The sequence below is a fragment of the Peromyscus eremicus genome, chromosome 6 (assembly GCF_949786415.1).
Source record: "Peromyscus eremicus chromosome 6, PerEre_H2_v1, whole genome shotgun sequence".
NCBI classification, from domain to species: domain Eukaryota; kingdom Metazoa; phylum Chordata; class Mammalia; order Rodentia; family Cricetidae; genus Peromyscus; species Peromyscus eremicus.
The window spans coordinates 43,484,177-43,499,806 of record NC_081421.1 but is presented as its reverse complement, the minus strand read 5'-3'; the positions used below and the strand labels follow the sequence as shown (position 1 = coordinate 43,499,806).

The 15,630-nt window shown below is 42.9% G+C and overlaps 1 protein-coding gene across 1 annotated transcript in view; it reads right to left on the bottom strand.

Moving 5' to 3' along the window:
• The window catches only part of Iqcj (IQ motif containing J), a 16,762-nt gene extending 2,309 nt beyond the window's left edge, over positions 1 to 14,453 (bottom strand). Inside the window, exons 1-3 of the mRNA XM_059266520.1 lie at positions 14,436 to 14,453; positions 13,142 to 13,206; positions 6,489 to 6,569 (exon numbers count right to left, since the gene is read on the bottom strand). Of these exons, the coding sequence (XP_059122503.1) occupies positions 6,489 to 6,569; positions 13,142 to 13,206; positions 14,436 to 14,453 (164 nt within the window). The remainder of the gene's footprint in view (positions 1 to 6,488; positions 6,570 to 13,141; positions 13,207 to 14,435) is intronic.
• Positions 14,454 to 15,630: the final 1,177 nt, after the last annotated feature.

Here is a 15,630-nt window from a genome sequence, read left to right as displayed (position 1 = left end):
GCTTTAAGGTTTTAAACAGAATTTTAAAGTCCCACGGGTCATCTTACTGCTTCTTTGGGGAACAGTCTTCATTAAAGTGCTGAAAAACTTTTGGAAGTCATTAGTGAGTCACATGATCTGAAGGTATGGAGGTCCTTAAGAGCTCAGTGAACACTTCAGGAGCATGTTGGATAAATTCTAACCATTGAAGTTGCAAAAGATGTTTCATTTAAAAGAAGCAAAAAGTTAAATAATATATTTATGGCCCATATGACATCCAAGAGTTTATAAGACTCCAAGGTATCCTTCCCTAGCCTTTGTTTTAAAAAACAAGCAAGCAAAGGAAAAAAACAACAACAACAACAACCTACCTTGACCATTCAAAAAAATAAAATGTCATTTGAAGCAGTGTTACATTTTAGCATGCTGAACACCAGGGGGCGGTATAACTCTTTAGAGACCCAAAGATGTTGCCTGAATGGAAAGTGGGAGCTTTGCAAAGGTTTGAACTTGGTTAAACATTCCCTTCCCCTTAGTTTTATGGAATCCAGAGGGTGACACGAAAATTTTCTTTAAGTCAGAAATTAAGAAGCAGGGTTCATAAGTGGGTAGATATCTTCTTTCACTGATAAATACTGTAACAATGTATAATGTCTTTTAAATTATATGAAGATATAAAGTATTTACTATTTTAAAATATGTATTAAAACATTTCTATGCTCTCTGAATTCCTTAGTACACTTTGTGTTATTTTTGAACACCTGACTTATAGCCATTGTACACATACACAGAAACAATTATATGTAGTCGAAAGCATATTACCCTATTATTTTTTATCTTAATAATTACAGTTTTAAAGACTACATTGCAGATTGGATAATGCCTTTAAACTCATTTGAGAGGTTAAAAATAACAAGCCATTTATGTCATATTAGACTATTGTACTAAATTATGACATTATTATTTTTTAATGGAGCAGTCATGATATCATTAGTTTCTGGGCCTGAGAAGAGTATTTTCATCCAACACTACTTCACCTTAAACTATACCTCTAACATGACCTTCAAACAGTAAAATGTTCTAATATCAAGCATTGCTAATACCATCTTCAGATGCTGAGAGAGGGGATTAAAAGAGAACGTAGAAGCTCCTCACCCCCAGTCAAAGCCTCCACTTTCTCATGCTAGCTTTACCATAATTCCAACTCACAAATCTCCATTATGGATACAGCGTATAGACTACCTTGACATTTTATTTTTAAAATTAAACTATGCTATCAATATAATGTTTTTAAAACAGGTTGAAATAAGGGAATATGTCTTGTTCAGTCTTACATCTTAAAATACAAGCATCATTCGTAACAGAAGCTGAACGTTTTTTGAAGTCAGATTTTGGCTATCCGCTCTTACCTCTCTTTCCTCATCCTGTTTGCCGTTTCTGACCTTAGTCTGTCTAAAATGTCTGTTTTGTAGCAGGGGCCTGACAGTGGGTACCATCCTCATTGCCACCAGATAACCTGACTCCTAAGAGTAGAAGAGAGAGCCCCCAGATGAGGGTTGAGACGCTCAGAAAAAGTTTGGGGAGTTCTGGGATTTGAATTGGGTCTTAGAAGGTAGATTAGATTGAGGAGGGGACAGAGGTGGAAGAAAAGACATGGAAAAGAGGATGGAAGTCAGGCAGGAGACCCAGGGAAGGTGGTGAAGCTAACAGGCTGTGGAGACCGCCCCATCACAGGTTATAATTTAGACAACCTGGGTCTTAATTACATAGCACTCTTCATTAGGAAGACAGAATTCTTCTGATATGAGACACTTAAGGAGACAGCAGTCCAACACGGAGGGGAGCTCTCCCAAGACAGCATTAAACACTGAAAACAAAGCCTATCAGATTGGGTCTCTTTCCCTGCAAGTCCAATTTCTTCCCACAAGACTAAAATCCCTGGAGCAATGATCACCCACATAGATGCATCACTGTCTTGGTAGTTTCAGAATATGGTGAGTAGCTGATTAACAAATATATTTTTCTAACATTGTGTTTTAGAAACTGCTTGAAGAAAAAGTTCTACCTCACAAGGAAGTGTGTTTAGCATGATAGATGTTCTTGACCGGTTTTACTTCTCATTAGCTGTGGCCTTAAGCAAAATGCTAAACAGTCTGGCCTACATTTTGCTCTTCCACAATAGGGACATATAATAATAAATTTCTTTCTCATTCTTTCAAGAGGGCAACTGGTAACATATGCACATCCTTTAGCCCCAGCCTTGACAGACAGAGCAGGCCTGGATAAGCTACTATTATTGTTTGAGAAAACAAAAGACATAACAGATACTTTTGGGTTACGTGCAAATCACACATCAATGTGCTGTTCTGGATTCTCAAAGAGCCTCAGGCTGTGCTTCGAGGACCAGGTAGACATATAAATATGTTGAAAAAAGACAGATCTGGATGGGAAATCTAGAAGAGGCTGAACAGTTTTCTCTGATGTTATTGCAGAAAATCATTATGATCCTGTTAGGGATGAAGTACAAGGGAAGGCAGAGGCTGCCTGGGTTCCCAGTGCCACATGGTAGGTGAGAGCTGGGCTCGGATTTAAATTCGAGTTGCTCAAATTCCAAAGTTTGTGCTCTCAACTGCTCTTCCCACGTATCTTCAATAAACTACATTTTTGCCTGCAGTCATGTTTTAGTTGCTATGATAAAACTTTGACCAAAAGCAATTAGGGGAGAATAGAGTTTATTTCAGCTCACGGGTCCATCATGGAGAGAAGCCAGAATAGGAACTCAAGGCAGGAACCTGGAGGCAAGACCTGGAGCAGAGGGCATAGAGGAGGATGCTTACTGGCCTGCTTTTCCTGGCTTCTTCAGTTCGATTTCTTAGACAACTCAAGACCACCTGTCGAGGTGTGGCATCACCCACAGTCAACTGGGTCACAGTGAACTCTGACATTAATCATTAACCAAGAAAAACGCTCCCACAAGCACCCACAGGCCACTTTGATGGAGGTGATCCCTCAATTGAGGGTTCCTCTTCCCAGGTGACCATAGTTTGTGTCAAGTTGATTTAAACTAACTAGACCAAGTAGGCAGAGATTATGCTTTAACAATGTTATTTAGGGTCGCTTTTTATGAAATATTTTCACAAATACTGAAAGCTTAACAGGTTGTTTTTTTCTTGCACATTATCTAAACACGTCAAAGATATTTTTCAGATGAAAAAATGACTAATGTTCAATACATCTATGTTATCTATCATAAAACGTTGCCAAAGCATAAGTAATGGTTTAAATTGGGAGGAATTTCTTGATATTCACTTATGACCTGCAAACTGGGGCCCAGACGTGAAGAACGCTGCTCGGGGGGTCTGAGAGGTGGCTCCTTTTCCCACAGGGCTCTGACATTCATTTGCTGTACACTTTCATGGCCAGACCATTCTAGCCTCTGCTCAGAGAATGCTCAGCTGTACTCCTCAGGCTGTGCTGGCATCCTTCATCCGGGTGTTTTCACTTGACTGTCTGACGGAGGTTTGCCTTCTGCTCATGTGAGGGGAACCTGCCTTTCACTGCCCCTAAATGCCTTCCATGAATCCCAGGTGATCCTGATTATTTTCCTTTTGACACAGACCATTGATCATCCAAGTCTAAAACTCAGAATGACCCCTTAACCGCTGTGTTTGTGAGCCAGGTAATGCACCTTTGTTGACACTTTAATATCTCTCTCTCTCCCTCCCTCCCCCCTCCCCCTCCCCCTGTGTCACCTATTGAGGCCTCCACTTCTTTCTTCTGACTTTGCCCTACCACATTACTGGTTTGCACTTCTGGGTTTTTTTCAAATGCTTTCCTTTTCACCATGTCCAGAGTGTGAGAAGCTAACTGGAGGGATCTTGTCCTGCCCCACAGCCCATGCTGGGGTTCACACTCACACGGGACAGGCTGCCCACACTGAGACAAGTTCTCTTCTTGCTTGTCTTCTGTATTTGGAGATCGGCTCACCCGGGTCTCTCTCCCTCTGCCTTTGCGGTTCAGGGCTCACCATCAGTTGTTTGTGCCCTGCACTGGAGCCTACAGTACTTCTTCATCAGGGAGGAGGGAGATGTCTCCAGAAGACTGTACGATAAAATGACCCTTACTCTTCCCTTTCATCGGGAGAAGCCAGATGTTTATGTTGCCACCACCAACAGAGGTCGGAGGCCCTAAGACAAAGCCTGTGACATTGGAGGGTGACCCTAAGAGCTCAGACAAAGGCCTTTGTGTTAGTTCTCTTTATGCCTCAACACTGTCCTTGGGAAGCAAGGATGGACATGGCCTCCCCTGTGAGGATGCCAAGGTCTTGGGGGAAGCTTGTCACAAAAGACATGCCTAGAAGAGCAAGAGACACAGCCAATGAGGAGGTAAAGTCTGCATTTGTGAGGGCTTGTGGTAGGCCCCGTGGTCCCATCCACCAGGATTCCAAGCCTTGGAGCCACCTTAAAGGAGACAGCTGCCTAGAAGCCCAAGTGCTCACCATTGGCAGGAAAACTGGAAATCCTCAGGCATTTTAGCACAGAAGAAGTAGAACAGTCTGCAGCAGAAAGGAGACCGGGGAAGGAAAAGGGAAAGGAGGCGGACACAGAGGGGGTGAAGGTATGGGCTATATGATGTTCTCTCTCTCTCTGTCTCTCTCTCTCTCTCTCTCTCTCTGTCTCTCTCTCTCTCTCTCTCTCTCTCTCTCTCTCTCTCTCTCTCTCTCTCTCTCTCTCTCTCTCTGTAGGGAAGATATGCCACCTGCCCTGGGAGTTAAGAATTTAATAACCAGATTAGACAAAACTCACTGAGCTGGAGTAAATTCTCTGATAGGACTCAAATTCCATTATTGGGCAAGATTAAGCTCTCTCCCCTCAATCCCCTCCAGTGACTGGAAATGGGGTTCAGAGTTACTAGGAGAGATAAAAAGCATTCATTTATACTTCACTGAACTGAGACTCTTCCGTCAAACCAGCAAACATAAACTCATAAGGCCTCAGCTCTCTGCACCGGCTGGACTCAAAAACCCAGAGATTTGGTTTTTTTCTCTACTTATTCCCCCTCTTGGCACCCACTCCTCTGCCTTGACGTACTGGAAATGATGAAATCTTAAAAAAGGAAGACCATGCCTTTTTCCTAACTTATTTCTATCATTCAATGAAGTCCTCCCTTCTTTTTCCCATACAGCAACTTTCTTTGCAGCACCTTCGTGTTTAACAGGACCACATCTTAATGAGCTTCCTCACAACCAGGCAATCTGCGCTCGCACTCCAGCAGGTTCTGTAGTGAAACTGACGCTTGCTTGCATGAAGCAGTTCCATAGCCAGATTCATTCTATCAGGAGTCGAGGCACAGAACTTCCTAGCAGGGTGCCTGGCTGGTTCAGAAGCTGTGTCTGGGCTTATCATGAAGCGTAGGCTGGATGCTCACACTGTTGTGATTCTCTTAAGGACGTGTAAGGCTGGCACTGATTTGCAGTGGTGTGGATGTCTATTTTCTCCACTCAGCAGGATATTATAAATCTGTCGTTCCATTCCTGTCTAAATTCTTTAATCCTGCAATGACTTATTGTTCAAAGCTGCACACACACACAACACACACACACACACACACACACACACACACACACACACACGCACCCTTCTTCAGACTGCCGTCCTCAGGCTTCTCAGCAAATGATCTGCAGTTCTCAAGTTCAGACATGTTTAAACTCTGTGGGTGTTAAACTTTTTAGAGTTTCAACAGGGGTTTGGGTAGCGACTGGAGGAGAGGAAGATTGTGTATACCAACCAGCATTGACAATTCTTATTTGTTCCTCTGAGAGAGACTCGGAATGGGAAAGAATCACAGAAATTAGTTATGAACGGGATACTCTGTGGCACCAGGAGATTCTAATAGCTCCCTTCTCTTCTTAAGAATACCTTTAAAAGGCTGATAACTTGCTTTATATTAAGGTTTGCTTCATGTTGGGTCTCACTAGCTTCATTTTATTGATGTTGCATTGTGGTTAGTACTGTTTCATTGTTATATTTATAGCAGGAGGTGGGACTCGCCCGGGTCTTTAGTGGGAGAGGCTATGCAGAAGCATTGTCCACCTTTCATAGGATCAGGAAAGACAAGGGTTGTTTTCCCCTAACTTTGGTGGTGGGAGTGAAATTATGAATAAAGAAGGGTGTTAAAAAATAGTGTTTCTGCATACATGTAAGGTGACACCTTCAATAGCAAGATGAAAGAATGAAAAATGATAGTAAGAATGTGCTAGACTTGAAAGGAAAACCAAATAAAACGGTAAGTGAAAATTCCATAAAATACTTCCTAGCATTGCCCAGTAGATGGCAGTGTGGGCTGAAAGCACCTTTGTTGTTTGCCTAGGCCCTGGCTGGAGCTGCAGCACACAAATGTGAAATGAAGAAATGCATGGTTCTGTACTGATATACTCCCAAGTGTGTTCAGGAGTACAAATGCAAATACCTGTAAAACGAATTGCTTCATGTAACTTTGCAATGACTTACATTTTCACTTTTGACTCCAAGGGCTGTAGACTGAGAGGGTACTTTTCAATGTTATTCTCCACATCCATGGCCAGCTGGTGACTAGAAAGAGAAATGGCTTGTCAGTATAACTCAACCCAGGAAGCCATTGTTTACAGTGAAAATACTTCAACTTACATGGTTTTGAAAAAGGTGGTGTAGATTTATTAGCAGAATCTGATGGGTGGTAAGTGACCTCACTCCAGAAAGAAAATATTGCCTTTCTCTGCAGTCTTGTGATCTCTGCTGCTCAACTAAACATTCCTAGCTGATGCGTGAAAACTGCCTCTTTTGGATAAATAAACAGGAAATATTGGCCCTTCCCAGAGGGTAAGACCCAAGGAGAATAGTACATGCCCTGCAATGATGGGGTATTTATAGAGAACTTATTTTAGCCCCTTGCTTTCTCCTTATTTCTGTCCTTTATTCATCCCCCAAAGATGCCGCTGCCGAGAACTTTCACCTCTATCCTGGAAGTAGTTGCTGCGCTCACACTGTGAAGAAAACATGAGTTGTGAGCTACATGGTCACAGTTTCCTGTGGATCTAGTGGTCCCTCACTGGCTGCCCACTGGTCAGTACGAAGGCTGTCTTTGGCTAGGTTTTGTAGAACAGATAAGAAGTTGAGAGTGAAATAATATAAATCAGAAAAAAAATCAAAATAACAGAAGTGGATGACAAAAGGAGAAGATATAAAGAAATTATTTGGAATAATCAGAAAATGAAAAGACTTTGTGGTCATACTGTGGCTATGAAATACAAAGCTCGGTGAAGTTCATTTCATACTCTGAGAGAACCCCATTGACACTGGCTTGCTACTTGCTCCCTGCAAGACATTGGCTGGAAGATCTGACATCAGGCTTGAGATACTTGCTCCAACTCAATGCAGTTGAGATGATGAACCTGTAAAACTGTCCTGTAGCATCATCCAGGATCCATGCCTGGTGTGCTGACTAGTTGACTGTCTACTGGACACAAAACTGGATAAAAAGCTAGAGAGAGCCTTAACAGAGAAAATGCCTCCACCAGATTGGCAAGTATGCGGGGGCATTTTCTTGATTAATGATTGATGTGGAAGGGTTCGGCCCACTGTGGGCAGGGCCATCCCTGGGCGGGTGGTCACAGGAGGTATAGGAAAGGTAGCTGACCATGAGCCTGAAAGTAAGCCAGTAAACAGCATCCTCTAGGCCTAGGGTCCCTGCTTCAGTCCAGGTTTTTGCCTTGAGCCGATTTCCCTCAGTGTCAGATGGTTAACCACGAGTTGAAATGAACCTTTCCCTCTCCTTGTTGTTTTTAGTCAGTGTTTTATCACAGCAACAGAAAATCAAACTAGGATTGATTGTAAAGTACATGCAAAGTGTGTGTGTGTGTGTGTGTGTGTGTGTGTGTGCGCGTGTGACAAAATTTATGCTGTACTTTGATATTTTTGTGTGTCCAGGTTTCTTCAAAGGCCAGTGGGGTCCTGCCAAGCTATAACACACCACCAGTGCATGAGGACCACTAACCAGCATGAAAGCCAATGCTGCAGGGAAGATTTAGAGCAGGGAGTTTGGAGGGGATGTTCCAGACTGGTACAGGGGACTCAGCGGGGAAGTGAGGTAAACTCGTTAGAAGGCTACCCAAATTAATGAGAACCATGACTGAGACACAGGAAAGAACCGAGATACAGAAGGAAGAAAGTGTCCTAGAGCTGGCCCTTTCAGTCTCTTGCGTATTTATTTCTTCCTTCACCCCCAATGGGAAAACATGACCAGACACATACATCCATATGGCCACTAGGTGGTGCCATGAGCCCAAAATTGCTCTGCTGTTGCACACCTGATTTTGTTGAGAGGGAGAAAAACATTCTTTTACTCTGTGGCATTGGTACTCAGGATTTGCTGTTAATTCCTTATTTTTCAGCCATGTGTATACTAAAAATTATTCAAAGCATGAGGCCAAAATGGTGAAAACACTAACCATAGTCCCTGTTCTTTCTCAGCCTGGGAGGTGCGTACTATAAATATGTGTGATGTGTATAATTATGTGTAAGTGTAATCGATGTTATTAAAGAGGAAACATAAATGGACCTAATCCAGGGACTATGAGCCTTCAAAGACTTACTTTACAATCACCTGATCTTGTTGGGGTGGCAGCCTCATAACCAGGGCATTGTAAAGTTTGAGCCTATTAAGCATCCTATTAATTACAAATTAGCAAATTGGCAGAGTACCTGCAATATAAGCAATATAGCCTGTGATCATCAAAGACAATCATAGTAAATTTTCTTTTAATAAAGCAAACACATATGACTTAATTAGGGCATATAAATCACCCATCACCAACAAGCTATAAATGACAAACACGTATTGGCTTAAGCCAGCTAGCGCTAGTGTATCTTATCAATAATTTCCTGTGGCTAATCAAGTCATTATATATCAGCACAATGGTGGAACATGCAATCACAAGTCTTCTACCAGAGATAGAGCCTGGGTCGATAATTACAAAAAAAGCAAGGCACTCAGACTAAGGTCTTACTTAAGTTAATAAGTAATTATCATTAACAATAGACTCCCAAGAAGCCTCCTAATTAATAGCATACCAATTAATTGTCTCTACTTTTGGACACTTGCCAAGCTCTATTGTGTCTGTGTGTATGTATGTGTGCAGGCGTATGTGTGCACCTGAGTGCACACATACACGTATAGGTAAATGCCCTCAACTGGCCTTCCACAGTATGGAGCTGTAGCTTCCCTGCCCTCCACACTGCCTGTCTACCACAAAGCCCTGTTGAGCATTTGGAATAAATGTAATGTTCCAAAGGGGAATAACCGATCAACGGCTATGACACCATGATGACTTCACTGACGGTCATTTTGAATAGCGGAGGTGATTTACATTGGCACCTAAGTCAGCTACAGCTGTAATGAAATGCCTGATCCACTTGAAGCACCCCAGGTTTTTCAATCAACTCTGACAGTTTTCAAGGACATAGTCCTGCCTGGAAGCGGACCAGGAAAAATTTCCAGCAATCTATGCAAATATGCCAAGAAATCCATGTAAATGTTGGGTCCGGTGCGGATTGCATTTGTTATCTGTATTGGCAAGCAGGGAAGAGAGAGCTTCTCTTGAAACTTTTCCCTGCATGGAAGGACTTGTGTCTGTCTGTCCACTTTGAAGGGAATCAATTTCTATCCCTAGAATCTTCCACGCTCACAGGAAAACAGAACAAATCTACAAGACAGACAGGTCATTCTCGGCAGCTTTTAGCTTTCCCAGGTCTCTGGATGGTACAAGAGAAAGAGTAAGCTGGCATTGCCTGGGGTGGGGGAGGGGTGGGGGAACAAGTACACACACACACACACACACACACACACACACACACACACACACACACACACTTTACTAATGTTCACATGTCTTCCTGAGAGCAGAGAGCTGGGAAATGTTGGCGGTACTGAGAGATTTAATAGGGAGCTGTGGTCAATTAGCAAGAGGGAAAAATCAGCTTTGGGAGTTCATTTCCTACATTTGAATCAATAATGAAAAGCAGACGTAGCCAGATTGGACAAATGAATGGACTGAACATCACAGAGGCAGTGTGCCCTCCGAGAATGTGGCTGCTCGGGGGGGGGGGGGGGGGGTTTCCTGCATAACTGCAAAGACTGAATAGCATCATCATTGGTGCTGGTCCTCACCCCAGCTCCTCCTCAGAACCACCTGAAGGAAGCTGCTAAATGCTGCCTCCACACTCCAGATTCAATTTGTCTGGGGTGGGGCTTGAGTCAGGACATGTTTGTTAAGCTGACTCTAAATATCCAGGATGAAGAAGCATGGTGTAGACCTCATGTCAATTGAACATGAGTCTTCATAGAAGAAAAATCTTTCCAGAATGAGCTAAAGTCTTCATTATTATTGTTGACACATACCTAGTAAAAGTGTTGATAGGGAAGGATTAACTCGTTTTTAATTTAAGTTGATTGCCAACTAATAGCTAACAGTTGGACATGTTAGGGTTGACAGGTGGCTCGGCTGTTAAAGGTACTTGCCATTGTGAGGCCTAGAAATCTGACGCCAGCACTCTTGAGACACATGCAGAGGCTGACACATGCCTGTAACTTCAGCTCCAGCAGCTGGAGACAGGACAACCTCTGGAGTCCTCCGGCTTTCAGCCTAGCCAAGGAAACACTGGCCCTATGTCCAGGGAGAGACCCTGCCTCAAAGGAGCAGATAGTGATAGTGGAGGGGCCCTGGCCCTCTTCTGGACTCCACGCCCCCACACAGGAACGAGCATGCACACGCTTGTGCACACAGACTCACACATGGAGACTCACACAAGTAAATTTCTAAATTATACATATTAATGTGATGTTTCCAAATAGGCTTACACTGTGTGATATTTTAATCACTTTCATCTGTTCCCTCAAACATATCATTTCTTTCTGGTAAAATTTTTATTATAAATTCTTGTGGCTTTTTGAAATATACAAAAGTGCATCTTTGTATTATCTGTGATCACCCTCAAGTGCAAAGTGCACAGAATCTCTTGTTCCTACCCAACCCCAATGGTACATCAGGCAGCACCCATTTCTCTGTCTTTCCCCGCCCCTTCATGCTGCCCTCCCCAGCCTCTGGAAACCCCGGTCTATTCTCCACTTCCATGAGTTCAGACTTTTTAAATTCCACACACGAGTGGTATAAAGAGTTCTTTCAGTACCCGACTTGCTTATTTAATATAATGTCTCCAAGCTTATCCATATTACAGCAAATGACAGGATTTTATTCTTTTGTAGATGCATACTATCCCATTCTGTCTATGACCACATTTTCTTTATCTGTTCGCTGCCCCTGAGGCTGTCTTGGTGGCTCTGAGTCATGCTGCTATGGGCATGGGAGTACAGATGTGTCTTGACAGGCTCCTTTCACTTCCTTTCCATAGACAATTTGTAATGGAATTTCTAGATCATGAACTAGTTCTACTTTTTAATTTTTGAGAAACCTCCACAGTATTTTCAGTAATGGATAAGTTCTTTTATTCTTATGTACTCATTTTATGAGACTAGACATAACAATAATGCCCTAAATCAAATGTTTAACTCAGAAACTTCATCTAATCAATAGTGAGAAACTGACCTTCAGTAGACCACAGAAATGGAAGAACCTGAGATGCCCTGTCCAAACACCCACCTGGACGGGAAGAGAAGGGAGCTGGCCCTGAGGCTGCCATTGTCCTGGGTTGATGCCTTCAGGAAGATGTCTCAGACAGCCAGTGATGGCATCTACTTTGTAAAGATCCTTGACCCTGGGGCTCTGGTGGTTAAATGGTGCATCCAGAGTCACAGGGTAGGGAAAGGCAGAAAGAGAAACCATGCCTAAGGTATTCCCCTTACAGGAGTGTTTTCTACATCCTAGGTGTTTTCATTCCTCTCTTCAAGGGCACGCTTTGTACCTGTCGACTGGATTCTTAACAAAAACATCTGCTCTGGTGTGGCACAGGTTGGCGTTTCAAAATCATTGTCATTCTTGTTACTAACATGGCTGTTTCCGTAAACCCCATTCCCTAATCATTGTTCTGCATTGTAGAACAGAAGAAGAGAGCACCTTAGCTGCTACTTAAGGACCATCCCTCGGAGCATTTAACAACAGCCATTGTGTTCCTTCTGAGACTCCTTTTCTTTTCCCAAGCCCCTCGTCCTTACTTGCTTGTAGCAGTTTATGCGATTTGAGAGCTCTCTCGTGGTTGTAATTTACCTACTTTTGTATTCTCAAGGATACCAGCACTCTTTTTTAGCATCCAGAACCACACAAGACACCCGTCCATGTTGGTAGCACATGAGGACTCAGCTGAGGATTCAGATGCTGGTTGCCATAAGGGCTCTGGCGGCCTCCAGACCAGGGTCCTTCTCATCTTTACTAACCAGCTGAGCATACTTGGATGAGTTACTGAGCCCTCTCTGAGTCTCCTTGCTTATCTGTGAAAAGGTCATAGTCCTGCCCATGTCAAAGGCCACAATCAGAATTGGAGGAGGAAACATCTGTTAAGCCTTAGTAATGTAGACTATGTTGTAAGGCCTCAGTAAAGGATGGCTATTTTCTCCCCCTGTGTCTTGATGACATGTGTTTGTTTGTTTATCAATTGAACAGGTAAATGTTTTAGAATCTTTATAAAATCACAAGCCATGCTAAAGTTCAGTAAACCCTTGAAGCCTTTGGCCTCACACTGAAATCAGGCTAGAACTCTCATACACTCCCAACAGTATTTGATTTGAAAATGTAAGCGTGAGATACTCTCACCTTCCTGTTTTTAATTTTCTTTCATGGTGAAGTGCTATGTTGAATGTACACTCTCCTAGCCAGTTTGTCCTCACCTTGTGTCCACAATTATGCTTGCCTCCTGTGACTAAAATCAAACACAAAACAGGACTAACTTTCAAGCTCTTGGGCCTGTACAGCAGACATCTAGGCATTTCATTGTTCAGTCCATCAGAGGACTATCCCTAACCTATCTAACTATTTCTCAAATACAACCTATTTCTTAGCCAAAAGATACCGTATGCAACTGTCAAGTTTACTTAGTCATTTTTGTCTTGTCAGGATTTATTTTCCGGGTCTTTTCAAGCTAGCAAATGACTTAACTTCCTTTAAACTTTTACTTACTTCTCAAGCAAATATTTTCCATCATCAACTTGATCTAAAGGATTCTGTAATCTTTTCAGTTCTTCCTGTAAAAAAGAAAAAAAAAATCAAAAATTACTAGCTTGTCATTTTGGCAATATTATCTGAGAGCGGGTGTTAGCAGCGCTGAGACAGGCCACAGCTGAGTCTGCAGGGAAAGCAGCGATTGTTAGGTCTTTAAACACTCATTACAGTGTAATCCCCGCCTTAATTGGAATACAATATTATCATGTAAATAGATTGAGTTTTTTCATCACCAAGCAGAATGCTTCCTGTTATTTTTTCAGGGTGGGTATGTTTTTATGAGTTCACATACGTATACTCTTTCCAAATGTATGAATCCACAGTAGTTTGCCGTTTGCTGAATGCAGCTCTAATGAATGTGTGCTGGGTTTGGCCATACAACAAACTTTCCCTCTTGTCTCTTAGTAACCTTCCCTGTGTAGTCCACATGTGCACTTGTACACACACACACACACACACACACACACACACACACATACACAGGCACATACATGCAGGAACACATGCACACAACCCCCAGCACACACATACACACACACACAGGCACATACATGCAGGAATACATGCACACAACCCACACACACACACATACACACACACACACACACACACAGGCACACACATGCAGGAACACATGCACACAACCCACACACACACACATACACACACACACACAGGCACATACATGCAGGAACACATGCACACAACCCCCCCACACACATACACACACACACACACACACACACACACACAGGCACACACATGCAGGAACACATGCACACAACCCCCCCCCCACACACACACACAGGCACATACATGCAGGAACACATGCACACAACCCACCCCCCACACACACCCCTCTGAATTTTGAATATCTGTAGTCACTGTGATCTCATCAACTACAGGGATATTACAGAAGTTGACATGAGTTCTTGATGGGACTCCCAGCAGGTCCCAGTCTTAATAATCATGGAAGAGGAACTGTAAAGAATGTCTATAGTATTCTTTTCCTGGGAAGACCGTTCCCTGAGGCCATGCTATGTGACCTGTTCCCTGAAAGTGTTGAAGTGACCAGTCCCAAAAAGAAAGGCACAATCAGAACTGGAATGATCCCTCACTGCCGGGGGCTGGGGTTATTCATCTAGGATTTCAAAGGACTCCAATATCCCAAGTCTCTTCTGCAAAGTGGCATAATGTTTGCATGTCTTTGTATATATCCTACACATCTCTTTGCGCACACTTGAAATCATACCTGCACTGCATTGCGCATTCCAGAATTGACCTACCTCCACCTCTCTCCACAGTCCCTCTAACCTTACCACTGGGCTGTTCAGTCCAACATCAGCAAGGGCTCATCCTTGAATTCCTTTGAACACTCCCTAAATTGTCTTGTTTTATCTGAACCATGCCTTGTGGTTCTGGGAACAGCTAAGTTCTCGTGAGAACAAAATCAATAGACTGTTTAGAAAAGCGTTTTATGCATTTAGAGGATTTTACCAATGACAAACTTGGCTGAGTCTCCCTCAGGATGCCTTCTCCCTGAAGCCCTCTTAAGAGGGAACCATTTCTTCCCTGTGAACTACATGCTACATGGTCTAGAGACAGGCTGGGTCCTCCTTACTCCTGATTCTGTCTTCTAGATTCTCTCCACTGCTCCATAACCTCAGTTCCTCTACAACATGCCAGCTACCTACTCCGGGCTTTGTTTACCCTGTCTGCCATTCTAACTGCTATTTACCCAACTTCTTATGGGATTTCATCCAGTCTAGACAGAAAAATGCATTGATAATTGACAGGATGGTAGGTAAAAGATCGACAGAACATCCTTCTCAAATTTGTAGTTAGCATTTTGCTTTTACAGTAAAATTCCTCCTTCAGTTCCATAAATTTATTCTTTACCTCTGTCTTCTTTTCTCCAATCCTTCCCTCTTTGTCATATCTCATCACACCTTCAATGCCATAATCAGTAAACATAAGTTATATAAATGGCAGTGCTGAGACTCACTTTTACAGAGAACCAATTTGGGGGCGGGGAATCCTTAATTATCTTTGAAAGCCAGAGGTGAGTGTGTAGGCTTTGCTCATTCCTTCTTATCCTCCACATTATGGTTAATAAAGAGTGCCTGCTTTTGGTAGACTTTACACTTTCTCGTCCATGGTGCGCTGTGGTGTGCATTGTTACTTTCCTTTCCTGGGGCACTCAGAGAGAAGGGCAGGAAGGAAAGGGTTTGCACACTCTGTGCCAGGCACTTTTCTCCATTTTTCAATTGTGGGAATCTTGGGGGGCGGGGGACAGGCTTTGGTGTAGTGCTTCCTTCATTCTGACTACCAGTGTTCTAGGAAATTATATTAAACATAAGGTCAATGACTAACCAAGCTTTCCTGACAGCTGTTCTGACTATTTGGAGGACTGATTGCATCATTTGGTTATTTAAGCTAACTCTACA